Source organism: Psilocybe cubensis, chromosome 8 (assembly GCF_017499595.1).
Source record: "Psilocybe cubensis strain MGC-MH-2018 chromosome 8, whole genome shotgun sequence".
NCBI classification, from domain to species: domain Eukaryota; kingdom Fungi; phylum Basidiomycota; class Agaricomycetes; order Agaricales; family Agrocybaceae; genus Psilocybe; species Psilocybe cubensis.
In genome coordinates, this window is record NC_063006.1 from 2,525,171 (window position 1) to 2,553,075 (window position 27,905).

The 27,905-nt window shown below is 41.9% G+C and overlaps 6 protein-coding genes across 6 annotated transcripts; 2 read left to right on the forward strand and 4 right to left on the reverse strand.

The window, feature by feature from the left end:
- Nucleotides 1-6,074: 6,074 nt before the first annotated feature.
- On the forward strand, nt 6,075-6,406 carry JR316_0009282 (uncharacterized protein; the record flags this gene model as incomplete). Its single annotated transcript, XM_047894986.1, has 2 exons — nt 6,075-6,256; nt 6,307-6,406. 2 exons carry the CDS (start codon nt 6,075-6,077, stop codon nt 6,404-6,406), a joined length of 282 nt encoding a protein of 93 aa, XP_047746445.1.
- Nucleotides 6,407-8,605: 2,199 nt separating this feature from the next.
- Nucleotides 8,606-9,121, reverse strand: JR316_0009283 (uncharacterized protein; the record flags this gene model as incomplete). Its single annotated transcript, XM_047894987.1, has 2 exons — nt 8,606-8,787; nt 8,827-9,121. The coding sequence occupies 2 exons, from the start codon at nt 9,119-9,121 to the stop codon at nt 8,606-8,608; spliced, it is 477 nt and encodes a 158-aa protein (XP_047746446.1).
- Nucleotides 9,122-9,595: 474 nt separating this feature from the next.
- On the reverse strand, nt 9,596-11,649 carry JR316_0009284 (uncharacterized protein; the record flags this gene model as incomplete). The annotated part of the gene is made up of 5 exons (XM_047894988.1): nt 9,596-9,769; nt 9,825-9,968; nt 10,172-10,381; nt 10,922-11,528; nt 11,576-11,649. The coding sequence occupies 5 exons, from the start codon at nt 11,647-11,649 to the stop codon at nt 9,596-9,598; spliced, it is 1,209 nt and encodes a 402-aa protein (XP_047746447.1).
- Nucleotides 11,650-16,119: 4,470 nt separating this feature from the next.
- JR316_0009285 (uncharacterized protein) lies at nt 16,120-17,586 on the reverse strand (the record flags this gene model as incomplete). The annotated part of the gene is made up of 3 exons (XM_047894989.1): nt 16,120-16,426; nt 16,491-17,537; nt 17,570-17,586. 3 exons carry the CDS (start codon nt 17,584-17,586, stop codon nt 16,120-16,122), a joined length of 1,371 nt encoding a protein of 456 aa, XP_047746448.1.
- A 4,114-nt stretch (nt 17,587-21,700) lies between these two features.
- On the forward strand, nt 21,701-22,092 carry JR316_0009286 (uncharacterized protein; the record flags this gene model as incomplete). Its single annotated transcript, XM_047894990.1, has 2 exons — nt 21,701-21,713; nt 21,770-22,092. The coding sequence occupies 2 exons, from the start codon at nt 21,701-21,703 to the stop codon at nt 22,090-22,092; spliced, it is 336 nt and encodes a 111-aa protein (XP_047746449.1).
- A 1,091-nt stretch (nt 22,093-23,183) lies between these two features.
- Nucleotides 23,184-25,903, reverse strand: JR316_0009287 (uncharacterized protein; the record flags this gene model as incomplete). Its single annotated transcript, XM_047894991.1, has 8 exons — nt 23,184-23,339; nt 24,237-24,726; nt 24,778-24,923; nt 24,979-25,084; nt 25,133-25,302; nt 25,355-25,540; nt 25,690-25,755; nt 25,898-25,903. The coding sequence occupies 8 exons, from the start codon at nt 25,901-25,903 to the stop codon at nt 23,184-23,186; spliced, it is 1,326 nt and encodes a 441-aa protein (XP_047746450.1).
- Nucleotides 25,904-27,905: the final 2,002 nt, after the last annotated feature.

The window sequence follows — 27,905 nt, forward strand, 5'->3', positions numbered from 1 at the left end:
CAAGACAGGTGAAAAAGTGACTTTCTTCTTTAACTGGTCAAAGGCTTCCTGCTGTCTAAGACTCCATCTCCAGACTATTCCTTTCTTTGTCAATTCATGAAGGGGCTTAGCAATGTCTGCAAAATCCTCTATGAACCTTCTATAAAAATTAACAAATCCCAAGAATGATTGGACATCCTTGACATTTTCAGGTTCAGGCCATTTAGAAACTCCCTCTACCTTGACAGGATCCATCTCAATCCTGCCTTGTGAAATGATTAGTCCAAGATATTCAATCTTTTCCTTTTCAAATTCACATTTCTCTGCTTTAAGGTAGAGTTTGTTCTGTTCTAAGATTTGCAGAACTTGCTTGACTACCTCTCTATGATGATCAAGAGTCTCAGTGAAAATTAAAATGTCATCCATGTAGACAATGACAACATTTCCATCAATGAGCTCAATAAAGATATCATTCATCATAGTTTGGAAGGTAGCAGGACTATTGGTTAAACCAAAGAACATGACCAATGGTTCAAACAGCCCTCTATTGGTTCTAAAGGCTGCTTTCCATTCATCTCCCTTTTTGATTCTGATATTGTTAAATCCCCACCTAACATCAAGTTTGGTAAAGTATTTGGCTTTGCTGAGTTTGGTGATAATGTCAGAAATCAATGGAAGGGGGTAGGAGTTCTTGATGGTCATTTCATTCAGTTTTCTATAGTCCTGGACAAGCCTAAGAGATCCATCCTTCTTCTTGACAAAGAATACAGGGGAGGCCATAGGTGACTTGGAGGGTCTAATCCTGCCAGACTTCAGATTTTCCTCTAAAAAGGCATCAAGTTCCTTTTGTTCATTGGGAAAGAGAGGATAAATCTTGGATCTATAAGGTTCAAAACCAGGTTTCAGCTCAATAGCATGATCCCAAGGCTTCCTGTCTGGTAGCCTATCAAAAGATTCCTTTGAAAAAACACCTTTAAACTGGTAATAGTGCTTAGGGACAGTTTCTTCAAAGGTTTTCTTAGGAGAATCAGCTTGCTGATGAGACTCTTCTGCTAATCTTTGAGACATAGTAGAAGTAGCATTAATAGACTGCTTCTGAGGATGAAGGTATGAGATGAAAATTCTGTCCTCAGGCTCAATCTCAGAATCAGAAGAATCTTCAATAGAATCATCTTCTTCTTTATCAAATTGAGGGAGTTTCCTCCTTTTGACTGCAGCTATTCTCTGCCTCTTTCTTCTGGCTCTTTTGGCTTCCATTTAGCAGTCAGAGGGACATCTAATAAACTGAACATCCCCTGTCTTCCAATCAACATCTGGATTATGGTGCCAAAGCCAAGTATGTCCAATGATAGCAGATTTGTCTCCCAAGTCACAAATAGCAAAGGTGGCCCTTTCTGTATGGTTCTTGTGTACCATAATTAAGTCTACTTCCTCATGGATAGAGCCACTCTTGTTGAGAGTACCATCAACATTATAGACTGGAATGGCTCTAGGAAGTTTCCTTGTGTTGAGATTATGATACTTCACAAAACCAGAATGCAGAAAGAGGCCAGTAGCTCCAGAATCAAGCAAAGCATCAACAGATAACCTTTTCTCTGTGTCCATTGTCTTTAAGATGACAGACAAATGGGTAGAGGTTTTAGGATTATGGTTGAGGATGTAGATCTTTTCAGGGAAGGTAGAAAGAGAGGAAGAAGAAGACATGATTTCTGCACCAGAATCTGAAGACTGAGGATCAAGTCTGTCAATTTCATTTTTTAGTACATTAAATTTATTCCATTGGGACATGTCTTTCACCAATGGTGCTTCTAAAAATTTTTCTTTTCCTCATCTTTCTGCTCCTTGCCTTCCAAGATTAATTTCCCAAAATAGTCAGCCAGTTCTTCATGGGTCATAGCATTGATGTTAACTGATGACCTGCAGTTTACAGCCTTATGACCAGGCTTTGTGCACTTGAAGCAAATAATTGGCTTGACTGACTTCCATCCAGAGTCAACCTCCATGGGAACTACATCTGGTTGCTTTGCCTGAGCACCAAAAGTCCTTGAGCTGCTGTTGGAAAAGACTGGAGGATTTGGAGTAGGCTTAGGAACAGCCTTGGGAGTTGGGGCTTTAAGAAAGGGAGAAGAGGAGAAGGAGGAAAGAGACTTGGTAAAGGCCTCACTCTGCCTCCACTGCCTATCTAGCCTAGTACTCCATTTAATCCATCCATCCAAGGTTTTGGGCATGTCAGGAACATAGTAGACTGCATTCCTGAGATTTTCATTAAGCCCAGCCTTGAATTGGTCTACCAAAGCAGCATCATTATACCCAGTATCTGAGATCAGAGCCCTGAAGCTAGCAATATACTCATCAGCAGTCTGCCTGCCTTGCTTGAGCATGTGCATTTTATGCTTAGCTGTGTTGGAGGGGTCTGGATCTGCAAACACTTCCCTAAATTCATAAACAAAGTCAGCCCAAAGACCTTCTTGGGACTGAGCATTGTCTATTACTTTAGTCTTCTCATATGCCCACTTCCCAGCAGTACCTCCTTTCATATGAGATAGAGCACAAATAATTTTCTGAAAGTTATCTGTAATCCCTTTCCCATAGAAATATAATTTGAGCTGACTGAGGAAGTTTTCTGCCTTCTCCATAGAACCATCAAATGGATCTGGAGGTGAGACTTTAATGACAGAGTGTGAACAGGAAGGGGCAACATGAGGGGCAGGGAAAGAGTGAATATCTAGAGCAGCAGGTGGTGGTGGTGGTGGTGATGATGGTGACTGACTGACTGGTTGCTGAGGGTGTGGTGGAGTGGATGATGACTGCTGCTGCTGTCTAAGAAAATTCAACTCTTGGGTAAGGAGCTGGACCTGATGCATGAGCTCTTCCACAGAAGAAGAGGTGGGAGGCAATTGGGAGGGGTCCATGTCCATGGGTAGGGGTAGGTAGGCTCTCTGATGTGTGTGTGGGAGAAGCTATCTACTGAAAGTGCCCTTGAAACTATACTAAGTACTCTAAAAAAATATCTATCTACTGGATACCCAGTTGTCACACCACTCAGGGCTCTAAACCTAGGATCACAGGGTTACTGGATATTTCCTAGACCACCAAAAACAGAACACTAGTAGGACTGTGTCTGCCCCAACAGTTGGTATCCCTATCTACTAAGTTCACACACAGCACACAACAGAGAGTAGGAAAGATGGTGAGCCAAAGGTCTTGAGGAAAAGGTCTTGAGGAAGATGTTGAAGGTTGGTGGAGAGGTAGAGGTTGCTAAAGAGATTGGTGAAAGGGTTGGTGAAGAGGTTGGTAGAGATGAAGAGTTTGGTGTTGAAAGAGAGATGGTGGAGTTGTCTTGAGAGAGCTTCAATCTTCTGTCAGGGCAACACTATAATCAGTGTGACAAGGCCACCAACAAAGATCAAGCAAGAGAGAGAGAGAGAGAGAGAGCAGAGAGAGAGTAAGAGAGCAGAGAAAGAATAAGAGAGTGAGAGAGGCTCAATGATTCTAAGAGATCACACCAATGATAGTGGATATCCTAAGAGATTGAAGCTGAAGCTACAGCTACCTACAAGTCCAGTATTTATACTCTACAGCTATTCTAGAATATTCTCTACATTACATCATAAAGGAAGGTTAAAGAATAAAAGTGACATCATATAGAAAAAGGATGAGTAAGACTAGGAATCATATAGAATTTACTAGAAAGAAGTAGAGCAAGAAGGCTATGATGAAAGAAATAAACTATCTAATCAGATAATTGATAAGATAATGAAAGGATAAGATAATTCTGTGAAGATAAAGAGGGGAAACTGGAGAAACCCTGATACTGCCCCCTGTTTGATTCCCCCACCAGAAAATAAGGACCATGAAGACCCTTGTATGTATTTGGAACAAAAAATGCTTTCATTATTTGAGTTAATAGGAATTAGTACTTGGGCTCTGTGGCCCAAGCGTTTGCTACAGGTACCATGCACCACGCTCTCCTCCCCTCCTTAAATTTCCTCCCAAGTTCATCCAGCAGTAAATGGACTGGGTCTTTGATATATAGGGGTTCTTATAACCACATTTGTCTGTATCATGAGGGACATGCTGCATAGTCCAAACGTCAATGGCCGTTGCCATCCAGGTTCCCTCCTAAAGATAGGTTGCGTTATATTTGCATTTTTGGCATTTTTGGTGGGCTTTCGTTACAATTAATGTAAAATCTTCCACTTGCTGACTGTTCACGTCAGCATTTTATTTCTACAGTTGTCCTTGGTACAGAGGAAAGAGCAGTCCTGGAGACTCCAGTTTCTACTCTTACTCAGGCCATGCTGATTTGTAAAATCACGCTGTTGGTTAGTTTGGTTTTGGCAGGGGACTGTTTGATGGTATAGCATTGCATTACTTTATTTCCAAAATGATCTATCTAATGATTTGCTACCTAAAGACGGTTGCTCAAGGCATGTTATTGCGATCCCTGCCCTCCTTTGGTTTAGAACTGCAGGTGAGTAGGCAGCTTGGTATATCTCAAATTATACACTAACTAGCATCGATATATTGAAAAGGTGGTTGATGTGTGGCTGTTATGTTAAACAGGAATTCTACTATATTTCAATCCGAAGAATTCAGGCCTTTGACAGCCATTTTTATGTCTTTCACACTGGGATTAAATCTGTCGTGCGCTTGTAAGCCTCTGACATTCTTTAATACATCAATATATTTTTTAAATATATATGCAGACTTGATTGTTTGCAAGATTTGCCAGGTCGACAACCGTGGGCCCATTAAAGTAATGTTGGGATAGAAAAATATTGGGCGGTCGGCAGTGATTATAGCTTTGCAATCCACAACAATATACACTGCAGTAGTCAGCAGCTGCATGACCGTGTACCTCTTCAGATCTACGGCCTACTATTCTCTGGAGTGTATCGTGAGTTATATGCTTTTAAAGATTCTCAATCACATTCAAACATTCTCTCTAGATGGTTCCCCTCATTGCATTAATCCACATATATTCTTTATTGAGTTTTTGGCTTTCTATTGTTGGAAATAGTAATGGGGTATTGGATTACATTTCCTCTCTTAACATAGTTCAGGGCCAAGGAATTGCAGAAATGGATAGGGGAGATAGGGGAGTTGTTCGTTTTGCCATAGGCACGGAGTCTCAAGAGGACGCTAGATCAACTGAAATTACAAAAAATGCTATGGAAATGACTACAGTCAGGGGTCTGTCTCAAGCAGATGATTAATCAACAGTAGTGACTGTTGTCAGTTTGTTTTCCATTTATTAAAAAGCTCTTTTGAATTTTGAATAGCTCTGGACTCCTAACTTGAGAATTTTGCTGGCGTTGCCATCTTGATGAATGTGGCTGAGGTAAGAAGGCCCAAATGAGGCAGGCAAGCTCGCTTGTTTTCTTTACCTTCTTTCTTCCCTTTTTTTCCTTAAAGCCCTTGCATAGGCATCTGCAAAAGGCTTGACCCTTTGTAGAGAATAGCCGACTTAGGCAAACATAAGCACAGCACAGGCGCAGTTTGTCTGCTCCAGCAATGGAGGAAGCAGGGGAGGGAGCAACATTGTTGCAAACTCTGTTGGACTGAAGCACAGCACAGGCGCCTTCCAACATCTCTTTTAGAGAGCCTCTTTAAAAGGTCCTTTTTACCCAACAACATTCTTGATCCCCTTTTCTCCCCTTTGCCGTACTACATCTGCTTCTCCTTATTCTGCACCGCAAGAGCTTGTTGTTCCCCAGCATGCCTCCAACAAACATTCTGCTTGTTGAGTCTGCTTTCTCGACGACAATGGCGTGGGACAATATCAAGCTGAACAGGGGTGTGTTGCAGCATAGATGGAATCCCCTTCACTATAATTTGTTCACTTATGGCCATGGAGGAGCGTTTTCTGACTGCGGCACTTGATGATCTGATTAGACCACTGGATTAACTGTCGCTGCTCGTGGTAAGTACATACAATTTGCCATTTACGTCTGCAGACGCACGACTTACGCATTCCACAGATTCATCTCCTCCAAAACAAAAGGGAAAGGCAAGGGCAACATCTCTTCCAGAGCTTGGAAATGTTGCGGTGCATCGAAACTCAACAAAGTCTGGGGGGGAATGTCTATAGGATGGCGCTGGATGTTCCCACTGGCAAGGAGCATGTATCCCTAGAACCTTGGAATGCTGTTCTGACGACACCGGAACTTAGGCAGGAATGGGACCCAGCTGCGGAAAAGGCCCACTTGATAGAGCTATTCAACCGTAGCAGTCAAATATCCAAGACAAACTATACTCTTGGTTGGCCTGCAAAGTGCGTTGCTTGTACATACTGATTATGCATATCTGATTTCTTGTATTCAGCCCATGTGACTCTGTGACAATCTCCCGTGCTTTCTACGACTCCACTACTCTAATTGATATATCCACATCCCTTTCACGACCTCCAGATGAGCCTGCCTAACTCCGCCCATCCCTCCTTATGTTAGATCCAATGTCCAACGTGCGTAGCTTATCCTCTTAATATCTAACTTCGAATTCAAGCTTGTCCTAGTATTCTCTTGGTGTATACAACATATCCAACCTATACCTCCCGCCTCTCCAAACAATAAGAAATCAGGTTTGCCAGGAAGAATACCATTGACGTGTTTTTGGCTATACAATTTCTAAGCTCTCTGGGGCTTTGGTACATCAATGGCGGCGCTGACTCAACAGTTGGCAACAATGACCCTCAAACATTTGAATCCTTCCCCTCCCTTTGCGGCCAACGCCCACTTCCGGATGTACCGGGCTCTTGAGAGGACACAAATGACAATGACTGCGCCGGCGTGCAGATCAGGGTTAGAGGCATATACGCCACCTTTCTTGACAACCAGCAGCTTAATGCTGCTGGTTCCCTCTCCACCGCCCCTTCTCTCTTCTTACATACTGACACCACATAGGACAGTTGTATAATTACATACCTTACGATATATTTAAAATTGATGAATTGACGTAATGCACGGGGTGATTTACATTAAGTACTAAACTAAAAATACCCCGTCCCCTATGGTCCAGCTGGAACGGCTAATTTTTCTCTTGCCACACGGGCTATTTATAAATAAATGGCCCCCTCGCTGGCCCATGACGGACCATGATATTTGCTCCGTCTGCGCATCACGGCAAAATTCGGAGCCGACTGCTCGCGGGACCCGTCCACGGGCCGTCATATTCTGCCCGTAAATGAATCACGGGATCAGTCCAAGCCATAATATTAGCTTGCAGTACCTTATCTAGTCCGAAAGTTATGCTTGACGCGGGAAAATATGAGCCGTGTTTGAAGAACCCAGGACATAACATACCCAAAAATTACATTAATCAGTGCCTCCAATAATCAATTCACCTACCAACCCACTGTTTTCAAACATAATGAGTCAGCCCATTAATATGACCCAAGCCCTTTCTACTTACATGCAATCATACATGGCAAGCAAGGTCAACAACGTAATGCCTACATTGATTCCGGAAGATATGACTGCCAAAACATTGTATGAGTGTAATCTAGCTGTTGAAATAATTCTGGAGGCCCACTCAAATCAAGGTAAGTGCTAAAGAAATTTACCAAAAAGTCAAGGTCTCAGACTGCCTTATACCACATTAGAGCAAACTAAATGGAATGCAAACAATTATGTTGAACACTTGTCAGAACATTGCACTGGAAGAAACAATGCCGTTGAAGACAATCTAAAAAATTTATTTCCACCAATACATCTTCCAATGTTGTATTGGTGCAAATCCGGAACTGTGGCTAATAGTGAGGGGAACATTCTGGCATGGTATTTGCCTGGAATCTTGATAGAAAGATGGGTGGTGAGTGCTTTAAATAAATGTCAGGTAAATATCTGAAAACCTCAGAATTCTACATGGAAAATGCTACAAAATATTGAAGGTCTCATTCGTATGACCCCTTCATCAACTAGCTGGAGGGCCAACAAAACTTACTTCAGACATGAGTCTGCCTGGCTGCGCCCAGGAAATGCCAACTTTTCACCTGCTTGGTTTCAGCAAGGGCATGAGGTAGGGTGTTTTATTCTTTCTGTGATTTATTGATTTGAATGCTTTGGCAGCAATCCAATCCATTGGAGGTTTTGGCTGATCTCACACATCTCAACGGACTATCATTTATTGCCAGTCTAATGACTACTTTGGCATTGATTGGAGCCATCCTAAGCATTATTCATCTGGCAAAGTTTTGGGCCGGAATGGAGTTCCTCGAGCGGATATCGTCTCAACCCAAGATCATTCACAAGGCTGAACTTTTGAAGCATATCCTTACTTTCTGGACTTCCCCCTCTGGCGTCATCAGTATCATCAGCAATAGAGACACGCCTTTTCATTGTGACAATGGGTCTTGTCACCCATGGTATGATTTGCTCATGCCATTGGGCAACTATGAAAATGGGAGAATTGAACTTCCAGGCATTGGCATAAGGTACAAGTATGATCCAACAACATTATTTGCAATTTCAGGAAGAGTGCTACAGCACGGGGTAATATGTGATGGAGACAGAGCAGTTTTAGCCTTTTATATGCGTAGATTGGTTTTGGAACGACTAGGAGTTAGCAAAGTGGGATGGTCAACTTTCTCCAATATTCTTCAAAACTTGTAGATTTTAAATTGATCTCAATGCAAAGTATTGAAATTGTTATTTAAATTGTAACCACCGTCTTGATCTTCATCTTCATAGCTCCAGTTGTTATAAGATTGTGTTTCATCATCCAAAACTTCTGAGTCTTCCATCACGTCCGAGAACTTTTCAAAATCTTCTTTATCTTCAATTTGTTCTGCCAATTGTTCTAAATAATCTGCAGAAACGAATGTGCCAGAAGAAAAAGAGGACACACAGTTGTCATTATTTTCTCGATAATCATTCAAGGATGCATGTGAATCCAGAATAAACATGTCGTTTGCGGAGGAAGTGGAAGCCAAAGGGGCAAAAGGTTTGGGCGGAATAACTTTCGGATCCAATGTTTTGGCGGCAGTGTCCGAAGCCGTTTGAACATTGACAACCCTGGATGGTGGTGTAGAATACAGCCAAGGGGGGTGGAAAGGAAGCTCTTTCAAGGCAACAAATGAATAAAAGATGCCATTAATACAGAATGAGGCATCATTCATTTGAGAAAGAGCATTGTATTGCATTTCGGATAGACAAGCATTCTAGCCATCAGATTTTGGGTGTTCTGGATGCTGAAGCTTGTATTTGTCGGGGAGTGGAAAGTTATTCTCAAAGGAAGGCCTCCCATACTCGTAAGCTATGTTTTCTATAATTGAATATTGGCCCACCAGGTCGGAAAAGTGGGCTACGGCTTCATCGGCAGTTTTCCTCATATCTGCAAGATTGAGACAAAGATTGGCCAAAGATCTCATAACATGTGTAAAAATTGGCTGCCCGCATTTAGGACAGTATGGAGGCCTATGGTCCGAGATGGCAATGGGAGACATATGATCCCGAGTATTGGCAACCGGCAGGGCAGCGGAGCGGCTTGCAGAAGCCTGTTTGGAATCCTGAGGTCCTGAAGCAAAGCTAACCTTTGACTTTGATGCTGAAGCTTGTGGACCTGTTTTTTTGGAACTTCTAGAGCTTTTTTGATGATTTAAAGCTGAGAAAATTGACTAAATAGGGTGAAGGGCATCCGCCGAAGGTTGATTGGGGTAATTGGCTCCCGGCGTGGGCCTTTCAGAGTGCTGGGCTGCCGCCGGAGCAGCGGAATGGGTTTGTGCCGCAGACTCAGATGGACCACCTTTCTTGCTCAACTTGAGCTCTTCTGCATATCGCGGGAGGACAATCTATGTAGATTTATCAACAAACAATTATATGAAATAAATATGGTTCTATAGGTACCTTATTCCAAAACTCTCTGACCTGAGACTCAATTGTGATATCAGAGACTTTCCAATCTTCATTGGCTTTATGTCCAGGTTCCCACCAGTAGCCCCATGGTTTTGTTGATTTTAAAATATTGTTATCTTCCTCTGCTGACCAGCACTGGTTAATTAATTGAAAGAGAACTGCATTGTGATGGGGATTGCTATTGAGAACAGCATGGACCGATTGGTTAAGGATTTCTGCTATAAAGAAGGAGGTGTCGACAGCAAATCCATTTATATAACAGTATCCAAGCACTCTGAGAAATATAGCCTGCAATTCCATATAAATAAATGATTAATTGAAAGAATAATCTCACTTACTGCCTCTCTTTCCAACAATGAGAGCCATCTTGCCAAAGTGTCCAGCGGCACACTTGATGCTGAACTAAGTAACAATCGGTATCCAGTTTGGATCCAAGCACCACACAAATGAACATGCAGCTTTGCTAAAGCACGTCTTTCATCGTAGCTGAGAAGATAGTGTTCATCTTTAGTAGGGGGATTGAAGATACAAGGAAGGCTCATGGTGGTCTTGTGGCAATATTGATCAGTTAGTTGGAGAAATATATAGATTACAAGTTTAGTAAATAGAACAGGTGACCTAATTTGTAGTTATAAAAATCCACACGGAGGGATAGTTTCCGTTTATCTTCTAGAATTTGACATCGGCGGCCCACCCCAAGTCATTCCACATTGCTATCTGCTTCTGACAGAAAGCCCTATGACCTGCCAAGCGGTCCGGAACAATTTCATGCCGTTTCTTCCAAGTCTTGGCCATATGGACATAAAATCTCACCATCTATTCCATTTCTTTGTTTGTCAGGGATAGTTCTTATTTCCATCTGTTTCTTTGAGCCCTAGCTCTCAGCCAGTTAAGACAAAAGACTTGCAGATTTTAGATAGTTTGTAGAGTCAAGAGAAAGATAACTCACATTCATTGACGTATAATTGGTTATCGGCATTGAGTCCTTGGCGGGATCTCCAAATCCAACTAAGCCAGTCGGAACTGCTGCCCCGAACATTCAGATCCAAAATTGCTGCGCTGTGCTTGCAATCATGGTCATATAAAACAGGAAACTCCCTCCGTATCTGCATAATATCCTCTTCGGAGTGGCCAGCAATGCGAATCATTGCTATCCAGTTTGCGTTGTAAATCTTTTTGTGCAATTTCCAAGATGCATTCAACAGTTTGACTCCGTCCCATGCGCGGGTGCCTGTGTATACCAAATCTGCCATGCGGACTTGATATTTATATTGCCACGAGAGCTGAATGAGGGCTGATCTAACTGCCTCAAGACAATCTTCAGCATGGCCCTGGCGAATGTGTAACTTGAGTTTTTGCAGCCCTTTAAGTTGGTGAGCCATGCCTTCTTCAAGATCTTGGAAATAATCATCAAGCAGTGCTGACAGGAACGGGAGAGGTTGCCGTTCCGGATCCGCCCGGATAATGTTGACATTCCCAATGTTGGCTATCTCATCATTGCTGACTTTGTTGTTAAGAACTGGGGTATTAACTTCTTGAATACTCTCCAAAGCCTCTTCCCCCAAGAATGTCAATGCAGTACGGCTGAAAGCCTCGACTCGTGTTCGCATTGACCGACATTTATTAACCAAATCAAGCTGTTGAGCTGTGGATGGATGAGTTCCAAGTTTGCGAACATGGCTTCTTAGCTCTAATCTGTAGGGTATAAAAATATATAAAATTCAAAAAAATAGAAAACATACTGAGCTTGTTCCAATTTCAAGCCAGATGAAATCCAAGCAGCCTTGCCTGTAGCTCCGGAGGAAGTCAGCTCCATATTTGAGAGATGTAATTCAATTTCTTGTCATCCGGCAGCAGTTTTCACTTTGCTTGCCATTACTTGACTCATAGCATTGGATACTCCTTGATCCCAATCAAACTCGGCCTGTTTGATTTCTTGCTCCCATGTGTCAACTAGCTTGGAAGGTTGTTGTTCCGTAAGATTTCGGTAGAATGCTTCTGTTATGCCGGACTGTTCAACGGCCCGCTTGTACTTGGCCGCTATGGTGGCAGCTTTGCAAACATGAAATATTGTTTTTTTCCAATTTGAATCACCCATGTGGTCATCCAGAACTTCAGCGCGGTGTGCAGTGGTTGCCAAACGAGTACTTTGGGAAGTATCATTGAGGACGGACCAGAGAGGTTCCAATATTTCTCCATCAATAATTCCAACGCCCGGAATGTAGGTTGACACTACTACTTACCACCTTATATGATATAACCTGACAGTATTTCAGCACAACCTCATGTTAAATTGCCAGCATATGTATAATATGAAAAATTGTGGTATACTAAGTATGAAATATATTATTTGTATTGCCAGGGTATTTTTCATATGCACTGACAACTGTATATTATTTATTATTCTGTGCCAGCAAGTTTATCATAAGCCGCTGGCACGAATATTTCATTGGTATACCAGCACATATATTATTCTGTGCCAGCGAGTTTATCATAAGCCACTGGCACAAATATTTCATTGGTATACCAGCACATATATCATTCCATGCCAGCCCCATATCATTCCGTGCCAGCAAGTGTATCATAAAACACTGGCAGAAATATTTCATTGGTATACCAGCACATATATCATTCCGTGCCAGCAAGTTTATCATAAGCCGCTGGCCACTAGTAGTTTCAATTTTATATTATTATATCTAGACAACTGTCTACAGGCAAACTGAACTGTTATCCAGTAATTCATATCATTGTTTATCTAGGAATTTCATTACTATTGGGCATTTCATTCCTAGACAAAAATATGATATCAAACCAATTGATTTCATTACTTATTGGCTTGATTTCATTTCAATTGAAGGCTGTTTTATTCCACTATTATCAACGATTTCATTGCAATTTCATTTCTATCTTGAAGTATTTCATTAATATTTAGAATTGATTTTATTAGCTGTAGAGGTGATTTCATTATGATTTCATATCTAATCTTATGATTATCTAGGCTTGATAATCCTGTACTAGATTAATTAGTGCATGCTATTTTTGGCCCAGGAACTCGGACTAAATATATTAGAATTAGGGCTGACAGCCATCACATTAGGGCCCTGTCCCTGCCCCTTCCCTTGGCTCCTGGCTCTATAAATAACACTCATCCTATGCTACTTTTGTGCATTGCTGGCAATGGATTGGGCGCTTTTGGGAGCATTTCTGGACCGTTTTCCTTGGTGTTTTTTGATAGACCTATAGTTTTAAAGTGTCCCAATTCGAATCGGAAATCAGAACTGCAATATCTTTACTCATTATTGTGCAATTAAGCGTACAATGTTTTGGTCAAAAAGCGCAGCTTGAATAGCACCCTCCAGGGGGCAGCATGCACCCTTTTGACTATGCCATTATTTATTATTTATGTTAGACAGAGTACATGCCAAGTTTTAGCTCAATTAGAGCAGTGGAACCTATTGAACTAGGATGTGCACCCTACCCCTCCTCCTACCCCTTGTACAAATGCCTTCCTGATCAGATAAATTCAGGCCCAACCAGGCCTGGGTAGGCGTCTATTATACCAACTTTTAGAGCCTAAAATCTTGGTGCAATTCCAAGATTTAAGGGTACTACCCCCCACTCCCCCCAGAACTTGTGTATTTTATTATACAATAGGATGTGCTCTCAGACCATTGAAAAACATGTAGATCTACTAATAACAGTACATAGAGTCCAAAAGTTACCCTTAAAAGCCCTCTGCAGCAAGGAAACATACTGATTAAAGGGGGGGTATGAGGAAAGGTATAGTAGATTATTGATCAGGCTATATCTCTACAAATACTTCATTATAAAAAATATTCTTGACGTCTACAAATACCTACAGGTCCCTACTAAATATTATTCTCAAGGTTCAAAAAGATCCATCCTCTAGATGAGATGCTGCAGAGAGAATACCATTCTTTATCAAAATGCACAGTATTTTCGCATTTACCATATATAAATGTTCATGATCAGGAAATATAAAAGCAGGATAGTATAGCCCCAAAATGTAGCTTTTCAAAACATCCAGGATGTTGTGCATTGGACAAGTGGTTGCTGAGATATGGAAAGAAAGGTGTTGAAGAACCCATCAGAGACCCGAATGGATATTGGCCTTTATTTATGCTTTGTTTGTGGTCACCTCTTTGCCCTTTCTCCGAGATACATTTTGACATATCTCAACTCATACTCATCAGGCCACCATGATTCTATATACCACAGGAAGGTATCATTTAGGCCTACATGACTGTACTATCTATGTATTTTTTGGATATCACTTTGCCAGTCATATTTTGCTTTTTGTGTATTTGTGCCTCATTGAGGGTATTCTTTGTCTGGCATCTTAGGACCTTGTTGGGGAGCTTTGCATCATTAAAAAACCATGTAGGGGGCGTAAATAACTACCCAGAGAGGTATATTATATGAGCAACAGTGCAGTACCTGCAGTGATACACCCATATTATGAATGTTATACAATCTCACTTCAGTTGTCTCAGAAACAAGCTGTTCCTTACCATTTAAGGTCTTCTAAGGGTATGTTTTATGTTTATAGAATGCAAAATGTTAGCTGGATAAGTTTTTATCATGTCTATATGCCCATCCTACCTCATAATAAAATACACAAGCTTTGGAGAGGATGGGGAGTAGTACCCTTTAATCTTAGAATTTCACCAATATCTTGGGCTTTAAAAATTAGTATAATAAGCGCCTACATTATCCCAGTTGGGCTTGAATTTATCTAATCAGGAAGGTATTCATACAAGGGGTAGGAGGAGGGGTAGAGTGCACATCCTAGTTCAATAGGTCCCACTGCTCTAATTGAGCTAAAACTTGGCATGTACTCCGTCAAACATAAATAAAAAATAATGGCATAGTCAGAAGGGTGCATACCAACCCCTGGAGGGTGCTATTTAAGGTGCGCTTTTTGACCAAAACATCGTACGCTTAATTGCACAATAATGAGTAAAGATATTGCAATTCTGATTTCATATTCGGATTGGGACACCTTGAAACTATAGGTCTACCAAAAAGCACCAAAGGAAACGGTCCAGAAATGCCCCCAAAAGCACCCAATCCATTGCCAGCAATGCACAAAAGTAGCATAGGATGAGCACTATTTATAGACCAAGGGGCCGAGGAGAGAAAAGTTTATTTAATAATAGCTTTGATGGATTGATAGACATGGCCTAGAAGTACCCACAGTGTTCCTGATTTGATGGCATGGCATCAGAAATGACCAAGCAAAGATAAGATATATTGATGTAGAACAATCTTATCAAATAACCAGGCTGGTATCTAATCAAAAGGTATTGAAAAAGCGCCCTAAAGATAATGAGAAAGAAGGGTATTATCTAATGAAAAAGGCTTTGAAAAAGCGAAGTAAACTTATAAGAAATAGACCAATCTTCTCATTATTTTGCTTTGTGATAAAACCATCAACAGTTATAAAAAGAGTGTGCTAACACTTGCTATTGTTTTATCAAAAAAATGGTAGGTACCACTCACTGGCATCAAATGAGAAATATGGCTGACATTCTATAAAAAATGTGGGTGGCATGGAATGAGAAATTTGGTTGACATCCAATGAGAAATACGGCTGGCATCCAATAAGAAATACGGCTGGCATTGAATGAGAAAAGTGGGTGGCATGGAATGAGAAATTTGGCTGATATTTAATGAGAAATTTGGCTGACATTCTGTGAAAAATTTGGTTGGCATCCAATGATAAATTCGGCTGATATTCAATGAAAAATATGGCTGGCATCCAATAAAAAATAGGGCTGGCATTGAATAAAAAATGGGGCTGGCATTGAATGAAAAGTGTCACAGCTTTTTGATAAATGGCTGGTAGGATATCTCATTTATTTACCACAATTTTTCATATCTTTATTCACTAACAGATTTACATGAGGTTGTGCTGAAATCTAGTCAGTATATATCATATAAGTGGTAAGGACCACTCAGGTTGAGGCATACTTGTATAAGCATTCAGATTTATGCCCATGGATGTGGAAAAGACCAATAGCAAAGGTTATTTTGACAGAGGGGGGCCAGTGCATCTTTGTAGAGTCAGTCAGATGCTTCATGAGATTGACGCAATATTGGCAGTTGATATCGTAAATTTCCAGATGCCTAGTGATGCCTTTAGTATTTGTTGTTTCCCTTGCCTGTGTTAAGGACCAATCCATGTGCATTTGCTTCTTTCCTTTGTCGAAATCAACAACACTGTTAGGACAAAAGCATCCATGTCTTGCACACGCATGGGCGCCTATTCCTCTAACTCGTTTTCTAGGGCTAACTCTATTCTCTGCTTTTTGTGCATGGTAGTTGTGACAAGTTGGTTCCTGGAAAAGTTGTTAATTGGAAGCATGCTGAGCTGCGGCGGGAGCATGTTAGGCCGCGGCAGCAATACACTTACCCATTTATAATGTGGTGCCAGAGAAATAGCTTCCTTTATATGCTCCTTGTATGGCCCAGGATTGGTCATAAAACCTTCTCCAACACTGAGCCAGACATCGTCTCCCTTGTTTTTTTGATTCAAATGATTGGCTTTGAAGTTTCCATCTGCCACATAGCTACGAATATAGATATCACTAATATAATGTGAGCTTAATAATTGAATAAAGGTATTCTGCTTACCTATTGGCTTCAAGAACCCAGTTATCAGATAGATTAACACCTGGCTGTGGACATGCTGGACAGAACAATGTCAAGGACCCTCTTTTATCTGGCTTGTTTCTGGATGGAGGTTCAGGTGACATATTATTTGGGTCAGAATCACCTGGATCAACTTCCAACCGGGATGTTGTATCATTCCGTTTGGGAACTTCGTTTGGTTCCGATGGTCGGGATGAAGAATTGTTCCGTGTTTGCCCTGTTTCCAGAGATGTTATTGAGCTGAAAGATTCCTGATTGGGATGCATTTTGGAGCCTTGTTGTGGGTATTTCAACTCCATATAAGCCTTTAGAGCCTGTTTAGAGTGTCCTTGACCGTGTATTTTGTGCAATATAAGGTTTCTGTATTGGCGACTAAGCCTTCTCAGTTCCCAATAGCGGTTCAGAACCTTTTTGGGAAATGAAGATGAGGTAATGCGTCTGAGCTTTTGATAATATTGATAGCCCAAGGTTTTGCATTCAAGGTTGGTAACCCTAAAATCCTCTAGCATGTCCAGTGTAAACAAGGTTCGGATATTCTGAAAACTAGTAGCAAAAAGACCCATTTCCAGATATTGCAAATCTAAAGGCAGCACGGCAGATTGGCAAGTACAAGTCCAAATGGGTAGATAGTGTACTCCGGATGTATGAATAATAACTTTGAATGGGATACCGTCATTATCTTCTGCCCTTGGATGGGGTTGATCGTGGAAGCTTGTATCAAGTTCTCCATACAAGTTGATATCCTCATTGTCTCCATCATCCAGTTCAAACAGAATTGGGATTTCAGGATCTGCAAAAAGCTGAGATGTGAAAGACTCTTTGTCATTGTTTGCTGGGATTGGACCAATGTCATGAGTATCCGTAACTTTGGCGGCATCACGAGTCCCGCTCCTGTAGTATTCATTGGCGGCATCATGATTCCCGCTCCTGCTATATTCATTGGCAGCAAGTGATGTGCCGCTCCAATAGTTGTTTTTAGCGGCAGATTGAATCCTGTTTCCAATATATCCTTCGGCTCCAATGCTTGTCCTGTGGGTACTCTTGTTTAAGGGCAATTTTACTGGACACTTCTTTCCATTATGACCAAGATACAACCTAATACCTACTTCCCATAAACCTCCAGGACAAAAGTACTCCCCTGTCCATTTCTCGACTCGGTGAAATGGAACCAGTTGATGGTTTTGTCTCAGACAGTGAGGGCAAACAAGCTGAGATCTGAAACATTCAAGGCATCTCTAACATTCCGGGAGTCTTTGGCATTGCTGGCATTGATTATCCCAACGCGGAGAAGGCGCCTCCCAGCCAATGAGTGTCCCGAGGTATATTTCTCTTTTTGGAAGCCACTCTCTAAGGTAGTCATTTTGAGACTAAGATAATAATTTGTGAGCAAGAACATCTCAATATATTGACACAGATATACCTTTTCTCTTGTCCTAACATCCTGTAACTCTCTCAAGTTGTCAATTACCTGCTGGTCTGTCAGATCTTCCGGATAGTGAGGTATGTTTACTTCATCTATATTGTGTTCAAAGTGTTGTAACATGTTTTGGGCAGGTGGAGGAATAGAAGTGGAAGATTGGCTTGTATCAGGTCTATATTTCCTTGGCCTTCCTCTTTTCCTTCAAGCCCCAGAAGACCAGCTTGCCTCCTTGGGGCCGTTGCTATCTGATCCATTACCTGGCACAGTATGAAAGCCTATGGAAGTGGGAAGCAAAGTGTCTGAGCACCTGTGAATTTCATTCTAAATACAGTATTCCATTGATAGCTCTTCACCATGTGCATTAAATTTATTTTAGTCTACATAATCTTTTTGAGGGAAAAAATAGCTTTCATATGACCTATCTTGCAAGAAATTTGGAGAACTGTAGCCAATTTTATGAACAAGTTTTATTTTAGATGTGCAGAAAATGGTTGTGATCCCAACAGAAATGCATAATGTGATCTACATACAATGACCTTTCAAAACCACTCTCCTGAAGTATTTTGGCCATAACTCTCCATGCACATACTCCCTACTCCTCCGGCATATACACTAGTACCTACCACTTTTTATGATAATACTTGGGCAATTACCCGCACACTTGTTTATATGGTGGGCACCTTTTTATGATATATATCATTACTGCCCCAACCTATATCATATTACTGATATCAGTATTCTGCATCATTGCACTTAAAACCTATATCATAAAGACTTTATCATAGCTGCCCTAAGTCTGTATCATTACTGTTTGAATCCGTATCATTAATTTTCCAAGCTCTATCATTAATTTTCCAAGCTGTATCATTAATCTTTAGAAGCTATATCATTCTTTTGTGGATTACTTAATAAACTAATCTGATGTCATGGGCCCATTTTAGAATTAGGCTTTGGGCTATTATTGATGGACATGACATCATGCTCAATTAAAGTTCTAGGCTTTTTCCTGTGCCTTGGCCCCTGGGTTTATAAATAGTGCTCATCCTATGCTACTTTTGTGCATTGCTGGCAATGGATTGGGCGCTTTTGGGGGCATTTCTGGACCATTTCTCTTGGTGTTTTTTGGTAGACCTATAATTTTAAGGTGTACCAATTCGAATCTGAAATCAGAATTACAATATCTGTACTCATTATTGCGCAATTAAGCGTACAATATTTTGGTCAAAAAGCGCACCTTCAATAGCACCCTCCAGTGGTTGGTATGCATTTTTTTGACCATGCCATTATTTTTTATTTATGTCAAATAGGGTACATGCTAAGTTTTAGCTTAATTGGAGCAGTAGAACCTATTGAACTAGAATGTGCACCCTACCCCTCCTCCTACCCCTTGTATGAATGCCTTCCTGATCAGATAAATTCAGGCCCAACTCGGGCTGGCTAGGCGCCTATTATGCCAATTTTTAGAGCCTAAAATCTTGGTGCAATTCCAAGATTTAAGGGTACTACCCCCTATCCTCTCCAGAATTTGTATATTTTATTATCACACAGGATGGGCTTTCAGACCATTAAAAACATGTAGATCTACTACTAACAGTACATAGAGTCCAAAATTTATTCTTGAAAGCCCTCTGCAGCAAGGAAACATACTGATTCAAGGGGGGTATGAGGAGTGGTATGGTAGCTTATTGATCAGGCCATATCTCTACCAATACTTTGTCATAAATCATATTCCTAATGTCTACAGATACCTATAAGTGTCTCCTAAATATCTTTCTCAGTGTCTAAAAAGACCCATCCATTAGATGAGATACTGCAGAGAGAATACCATTCTTCATCAAAATGCACAGTATTTTTGCATTTACCATATATAAACATTCAAGATCAGGAAATATAAAAGCAGGATAGTATAGCCCCAAAATGCAGCTTTCTAGAACATCAAGGATGTTGTGCATCGGACCAGTGATTGTTGAGATATGGAAAGAAAGGTGTTGAAGAACCCATTAGAGACCCGGAAGGATATTGGCCTTTATTTATGCTTTGCTTGTGGTCACCTCTTTGGCCTTTTACCTTCTTATTAGCCTCATAACCAAGGTGTTCCCCTTCATCCTGAATGTTTCAAAGATATGTATTATGTTTGTGGTACTATATAGAGCAGATTTACATATCTATATGTGCTGGGAATAGTCATTCTATCCCATAATAAAATACACAAGTTCTAGAGGGAGTGGGGGGTAGTACCCTTAAATCTTGAAGTTATACCAATATTTTGGGCTCTAAAAATTGGTATAATGGGCGCCTACCCTGCCCCAGTTGGGCCTAAATTTATCTAATCAGAAAGGCATTTATACAAGGGGTAGGAGGAGAGATAGGGTGCACATTCTAGTTCAATAGATTCCACTGCTCCAATTAAGCTGAAACTTGGCAAGTACTCTATCTAATATAAATAAAAAATAATGACATAGTCAGAAGGGTGCATACCAACCCCTGGAGGGTGCTATTCAAGGTACGCCTTTTGACCAAAACCTCGTACGCTTAATTGCACAATAATGAGTAAAGATATTGCAATTCTGATTTCAGATTCGGATTGCGACACCTTAAAACTATAGGTCTACCAAAAAAAACCAAGGAAAACGGTCCAGAAATGCCCCCAAAAGCGCCCAATCCATTGCCAGCAATGCACAAAAGTAGCATAGGATGAGCACTATTTATAAACCCAGGGGCCGAGGCAAAGGAAAAAGCCCAGGACCCTAATTGAGCATGATGTCATGTTTATCAATGATGGTCCAAAGCCTAATTCTAATCAGATCAATGACATCAAGATCATTTCATTAAGTAATCTAGAAAGAATGATGCAGCCATTAAGTAATCTAAAAAAGAATGATGTAGCTCTTGGACAATTAATGATGCAGCTCCGGAAATTAATGATATAGCTTTAAAATCAATGATACAAGCTTTGGGCAGCTATGATACAGATTTGGGTGGCTATGATATAAACTTTGGGCAGCTATGATACAGATTTAGGCGGCTATGATACAGATTTGGGCAGCTATGATACAGATTTATGATACAGCTTGGCCTATAATGATATATATTTTGCATCTAAAAAAGGTGGGCACCATATAAACAGGTGTGCAGGGCAAGTGCTCAAGTTATATTAAATAAAGTGGTAGGTACTAGTGAGAAAACCACTTCTTGGCGGATTCACCTCTACCTACATCAACTAAATAGGCAGTAGATTACAATGCTATGTAAACCAATACAATAAATTTTTGGTCTTACAAATCCACCCAATTTTTGGGGCCCGGTTTACATTGTCAAGCAATATCTTTATTAACTTTACAATATCCAAACAATTATTTGTTTTATCCTGCAAATTCAAGTAAGAATTTTTGTATGTTTATAACAAGTCCGGTTGACCGGCCATTACATAACTGGTCGATATAGGGGCCGTATGTCTTGGCCCGGCGCGTGTGTTAAATATAATATATGATTGCTCATTTGAAGTTTCACACACGGTAAGCGTTGTATTTCCATATGTATACATAAAATAAATACGCTAATCCATTAAAAACTCGTCAATATCAAGCTCATCGTCGACGACAATGACCAAAATGGGTGTGGCAAAGCGCGCCGCAGTCGTCAACGATGGCAGCGTGCTTTTTTTTTTCAACACTACCACCACAACCACCACAACCAAAACCCGCCACAGTACGCCAGCAACTCGTCACCACCATCATATAACAGCATCAGCAGAGTTAACAGAAGAGTACATATGGATGAGCAAGGTGAGTCTTCAATATTCAAAGTAAGTACTCACTGTTAATTTTTTTTGCACTCCCAGGAGTACAATTTGGCCTCGTGATTGATCACGACGGCCTCAGGCTCAACGTCACCGTTGATGGCCACAACGGGCATACCAAAATTGGTGTCAATGTTGATACCGACAACAAGATTGAGATAGTGTTCAGCGTCGACAAGCCAGCGACCGGGCGAGTCCATACCAACCCTGTCGCTTCAACCAACGGCCAAATTCGAGAGGGGCAGGAAGCTGGGCAGCCGGTTGTTGCTGTTGAGAATCGTATCAAGGCATCAAGGACCATTGAAGCCAGGGACGTCGAGATACGCAATGGGGAGGGGGATGATCAGGACATTGAGATGGAGTAAAAGGTCCATGGTACAACAATGAAATATCAATTTATTTTTGCAAATCTACTCTTGAGAATACAACCAACGTTTAAACAGACTGGGGAGAGCCATTATAACCCCGCGTGTCCTCCTTTGATATGTCTTGTACACTCTGCCAGGCCTTCAACGGACTCTTTGCACCTTTCACAGCATCCAAACACGGCGCACCTTCTGGGTCCTAGCTGGTGCTCACCAAGAATGGCCAGTATGTGCACAGTCAACATCGACGCGTCTCAAAAATGATGGGTTGTAAAAGGCGTGAGGTCGATGGGTAACCGGCTAGAACAGGTGAGTGGTGATATATTGCGAGGCACGCTGTAGCAGGTGTTGACGGGATGTAGCCAATGGACGTGATCATTCCCTCCCCAAAATAACACATCCCTCTTCCAAAACGACACAATCCTTCGAGTTGCGGGTACATTTCCGTCAATTTGCATCCAGCGCGCTGGGCCGTGAAGGAAAAGGGTGTTGGTGACATAGTCTGGTTGCAGAAGAGACGCCGCATTGCAGACAGTTGCGTTGCCATGGTGCGCATCAAGCGCATTCCCGGATGCGCATCAAACGCGTGGACGTGCGCATGCACATCAAATGCATGGACGCGCGCATGCACATCAAATGCGTGGACGCGCGCATGCGCGTTTGATGCGTATACGTTCCCACTCCCCATATATTCATGAGAAGGCGACAAAGACATGACGCCAAACTCTGAATAGTGAGGATGTGGGGGTGGGGACACATATGAGCTTGTCCTGTAGTTCTGGTTCTGGGTTGAAGGAGGCGGAAACTGTGATTGAGGGCGTGGGTACGCGTATGGGTGTAGATATTGTTGTAGAGTATGCGGATGTGAATGCAATGGAATGTGGTGACTTGAGTGCGAGTTTGGTTGAGATTATGAATGCGAATATAGGCAAGTTACAATAAAATTTTAGTTAAATATCAATACACTTCCTTACCAAATCACGTGAAAATCAAGAAAAGGTACATGTATTACTTGCCAAGACAAGGATACATCTAAAAAGGTGTTAGTAGAGGTACAAGAAAATTTACAACAGACTTACATAAAGCTATAGTTAGTATTCAGTGAACCCAAGTTCATCGAGGTTACCTCGGTCCTTATCCTCATCGCTCTCCTCCTCCTCCTCCTCTTCAGAATTGGTATGCTGGTTGCTGTTGTCTTCATTGTCATCAGAATTGGCGCTGTTTTCAGGTGCCACTTCAGCCTGGTCCTAAGTGTCGTGCTCCTAGTCTGAGGCCCCATCTGGTTCCAGATCAGGATCAGGTGCTTCATGTGCCTCGCGGCGCTTTTTGCGAGAGGCAATGTCATCTGCACGTCAGTCTTGCCTAAGAGAATCGGTAGCGGCTCGCGTGCTAGCATGGGCAACTCCACCCCCTCTGTACAGCATGACCATGTCGCGATCCACAAAACTGTAAAAAATTAGTAAAGGGTAAGAAGTGACTAAATGTACTCACAAATTGACATAATATCTCTCCCATTCTTCCCCTTCATTATTTTCTTTGCTTCTATAAGCTACAGATGGGCCGAGAGTTGGTATTTTTCCAAGATTAAAGTGAGGGATCAAATGGGTTGCACAAATTACGAGGAATGGGTCCACAAAACCAAATGACGCAGAGTCATTGATATCACCAAACGCCAACTGTGGAAGCCTTCTATATTTCCAACCGTAATGGCAATCTTCACAATCACCAAGCCATCAGACATGAAGAAAATCCACTTTGTGCTTGGAGGCACGGTAGTAATCATCAGGAGTAGATATTACCACATTGGCGTGGTAGATTCCAATGATACGGGCATACTAATAAGGATGAACCTGCTGATCTGCATCTTTGTTGCTAGCAAGTACCATGATGTCACATTGGGAAGAGTTTGGCTTCAAGGTATCTTGTATTTGACGCATATCATATGAGGTATAGTTGATGCGTAAAACCTGATGTTCGTAAATTTGGTCACCGAGTATAGTGATTTGGAGTCACTCATGGGTACCAATACTATCACTGAATTTGTTTGCCCCTGTTAAGCAGGCATAAAAGTGAGTTTTGAGACAAAGCATAAAGCCCTAAATATGACATTGAGTATATAAAAACAAGCAAAACATTCAGCTTACCCTTGTTGCCGGATCGTTTTGGTTTTGTGACATCCAGAGTAGTATTTCTAACTTTTGACGCACATCTGATGAGATGTGATAATGTAAATCAGGAGGAGTGGGCTCCAGTAACTCCCTGTCCTCACGCAGCAGCTTGCGCATCTCGACACGGTTAGTGCGGTGTACCACACGTTCTTGATAGATGTGTTTGGCAATACCTCGAATATGATCACCTTTCTTGACCCGTTTGTAGAAGAGTTTCGCTCTCTTGTGCTCGCTTTTGCCCATCTGAGTGCTTATGCCGTTGGTAGTGCCAAATTGGCGAATAGAATTGACGTAATCGGGAAGGGAATGCAATTTGTACGTTTGCATATTGAACGTGCGGGTCTTGGGTTCATTGGATTGAGTCGGAGGTACTGGCAGACCCGCACTTGCTGCCTTTTTGGCCTTGGCTGCCTGTCTTCTTCCTCTCGCGGCTGTTTCTGATGGAAGCTTGCGAGTGGCGTACTGACTACAAACCTCCTTTTAGAACTGACGAAGGAGATCACATAACTGAGTACACAAATTCCCCAACTTGTCCAGAGTGGTATCGGTGTGAAGTCGAAGCTTGGCTAGGGCGTGCCATGTCGCCATTTCAAACAAGAGGTTTTGAATAATTTTATTGTGTGCAGGTTCTGGCAACAAGCCCTCAAAGACTGGTATAGAGCACTATTATGGAATCATTAATAATTAAAATCAAACATCACATGCAATTGAGGCCTACCTGAAGGAGATCTTCAAAATCCCATGCTGCCAGTTTCTTCATATCTGAAGCATTCCTAGCAAAACGTCGGATAGTTGTGAGGCCAAAAGGGGAGACTTGGCGGTATCTAAATCTATAGTTAGTTTGAGTAAGAATCGAGATATCACGACAATACCTTTTGTTCAGAGTTGCAATGGCGTTCTGGTTGCTAGAGGTATAAAGAATCCGGAGTAGGTAACTAAATAGGGCCTTCCAGACACCCAGTTCCACTTCGTGCATGAAGTCAACAGTAAACATCCGATAAAAGTTGAAGCCATATTCAAATAAAGCCTTGGAAAAAGTGTTCTATGTAATATTCTTAGACAAAATATATAGATATGAGGAAATAAAAATATACCCGAGTTGGAAAAGCAGAGGTCTGTTGCAGCAAGCCATTAACCACCTTGCTGTTAACCTTTTTCCCCAAGAACAATGCTTTACGGGCAGTTTTGATGTCAAATTGACGAGTTTTGCTGTCAACGCGAGCTAACTTGAGCCGGTTTTGCATATCCATCTTTGATCCAACCTTTGGGACATTCATAGTCTGAATTAAACAACGTGGACACAAGCAAGTGCCACGACACTTGCAGCAGGACTGCAGGATTCTGCTTGTACATTAGTTATCAATCGAAATAGCGAGTAGAAGTAGTCATTTGAACTAAAAATAAAACGGAAATACATAGCTTGACATACTCTGGCGGCCAGTTCTACGGCCTCTCCTTCAGCATATGCTCGTTTGACATCCTCATCAAGTAATAGCTGTTAAAGATGTTAAGTAGCTTTCGCCATTCTTATGGCGTATCATTAGCTATCACGTGTTCTCATTCTGCACCCTGTTATCTTCTAAATCTTTCCATCTTCGCACCTCAGTCCGTTATATATACGCAAACGGCTGAGGTACGTTCATCTTGTTTGTTCTATGTTATTTACAATGTTTTCTGATACCTATGTAGACGCATACTTGCGTGTATTATAGGTACTGTTAAATTCTAGTCCGTTATATATACGCAAACGGCTGAGACGCATACTTGCGTGTATTATAGATTTATCAGGTTATGGGCCCCGCTTGCGCGATCTAACCCCACTCAAAAGAATCTACGGACTCAGAAGCTCTCATATCAGCTTCCTCAACCCCATAGGCAGCCGGATCCCACGCGATCTACGCAGATCTCCACATTGATCAATTCACGCCATAGCACCACCAAGCAAACATGTTGTCCAAAGACGTCACCGCTTGCCCCGTTCTTGAGAACGCGAAAGACTTTCAGATATGGCAAATACGCATTATCGGAAAGCTAAAAAGGGAAAAGGTTTATGATGTTATCACCAATCCTCGAGTGGATTCCTCATCCATCACAAATCCCAGCATCTATCCCTCTACTACATTCCTTGCTACTCATGTTGATTCATGGGAAGTTAGAGACGGAAAAGCACACGGCATTATCACAGATCACATTTCCGATCGCCTTGCTCTTGCTACCCAAAACGAGCGCACCGCAGCTGAGCTGTATGCCAAACTAGTGGATCTCCATCAAAACCAGAACGTTGGCGCCAGCGCATTTTACATGTTCATCAGTATGCTAGAGAGAAGTGGGACGGCGATCCAGAGACCGTTCAAGACCATATCTCCTCCCTCGCTGCCGGAGACTCAAAACTTGTGGCCATGAAAAAACCAATCGACTCCGAATTCCTTGGTTTCCTTCTTCTCCACTCTCTTCCTGACGACCCTGTCTGGGAAATGTTCAAAACTTCCATCCTGAACGCCATGCCTAAAGACTCAAAGATCACCTTTTCTGATATCGCTGACCGGCTTGTATTCAACGCCATGCGGCAGCAAGGCACTGAATCAGCTATGAAAGCAAAGGCCATGACGTCGAAGGGAAAGGTGTCAAAGCACAAACCAAATGCGCCAAAGACTGAGCGCTTCTGCTCCTTCCACAAGTCTAACAGTCACAACACTGAAGACTGTAACGCATTGAAGAAAAGGGGCAAGCACAAAACAAAACCAAAGGAGCGGGGAAAGGATTCAGCGAACCGCAGCAGTCACGATTCAAGTGATTCATCATCATCTGAATCTGACTCTGGGTCCGACACCAAAAGCGCACATTTTTCAGTTAATACATCTCATGTAAAAGTTTCAAAGTCTTTAATGTCACGCGTTCAAGCCTACTGCACCTCCACTAAGAAAACAAAAACTCTCCAAACAGTAGTTTTAGACTCTGGTGCCTCAACACACATGACGCCTCGGAGAGACTGGTTTGTGCCAAATGCCTTCAAAACCTTAAATCCCCCAAGACTCGTACGATTTGGCGATGAGTCAGGAGTGCCAGCAACAGGCATAGGAAATGTCATTCTGCATCAAACCATCAATGGAAAGGAAGTTGAAGTAACTGTCCGGAATGTACTTTATGTTCCAGCTTTCACACTCACACTCCTTTCCGTTCGACGTTTCAACAAAGCCGGGTTCTACTCAACCTTTAAGGGAGAAGACTGCACTGTCAAATCAATTGTGACAAAGCGCAAAATATTAAAAGGGAGAATTAGGAAAGGCCTTTACCGAATTGATTGCAAAGTTGAACCTCACAAACATATGACTCCAAGGTCGGACGCAAATGACAGAAGAAACGAGTCTGCGCATACAACAATTGACATAAACGTTCTGCACCGCCGGATGGGTCACGTTGCAATCCCTTGACTAAAGAAGATGGTTGATGACGGACACATATCTGGCATAAACAAAACAACCGGGAAGGCAAAGTTTTGTGAACCATGTGCAATGGGAAAGATGAAAAAGCTGCCATTCACTCACGAGGGGCACCGAGCAACTCGCCCACTCCAGATCATTCACTCGGATGTTGGCGGCCCTGTTCTACTACAGGACAGGCACGGGCACAGATATTGGATCACCT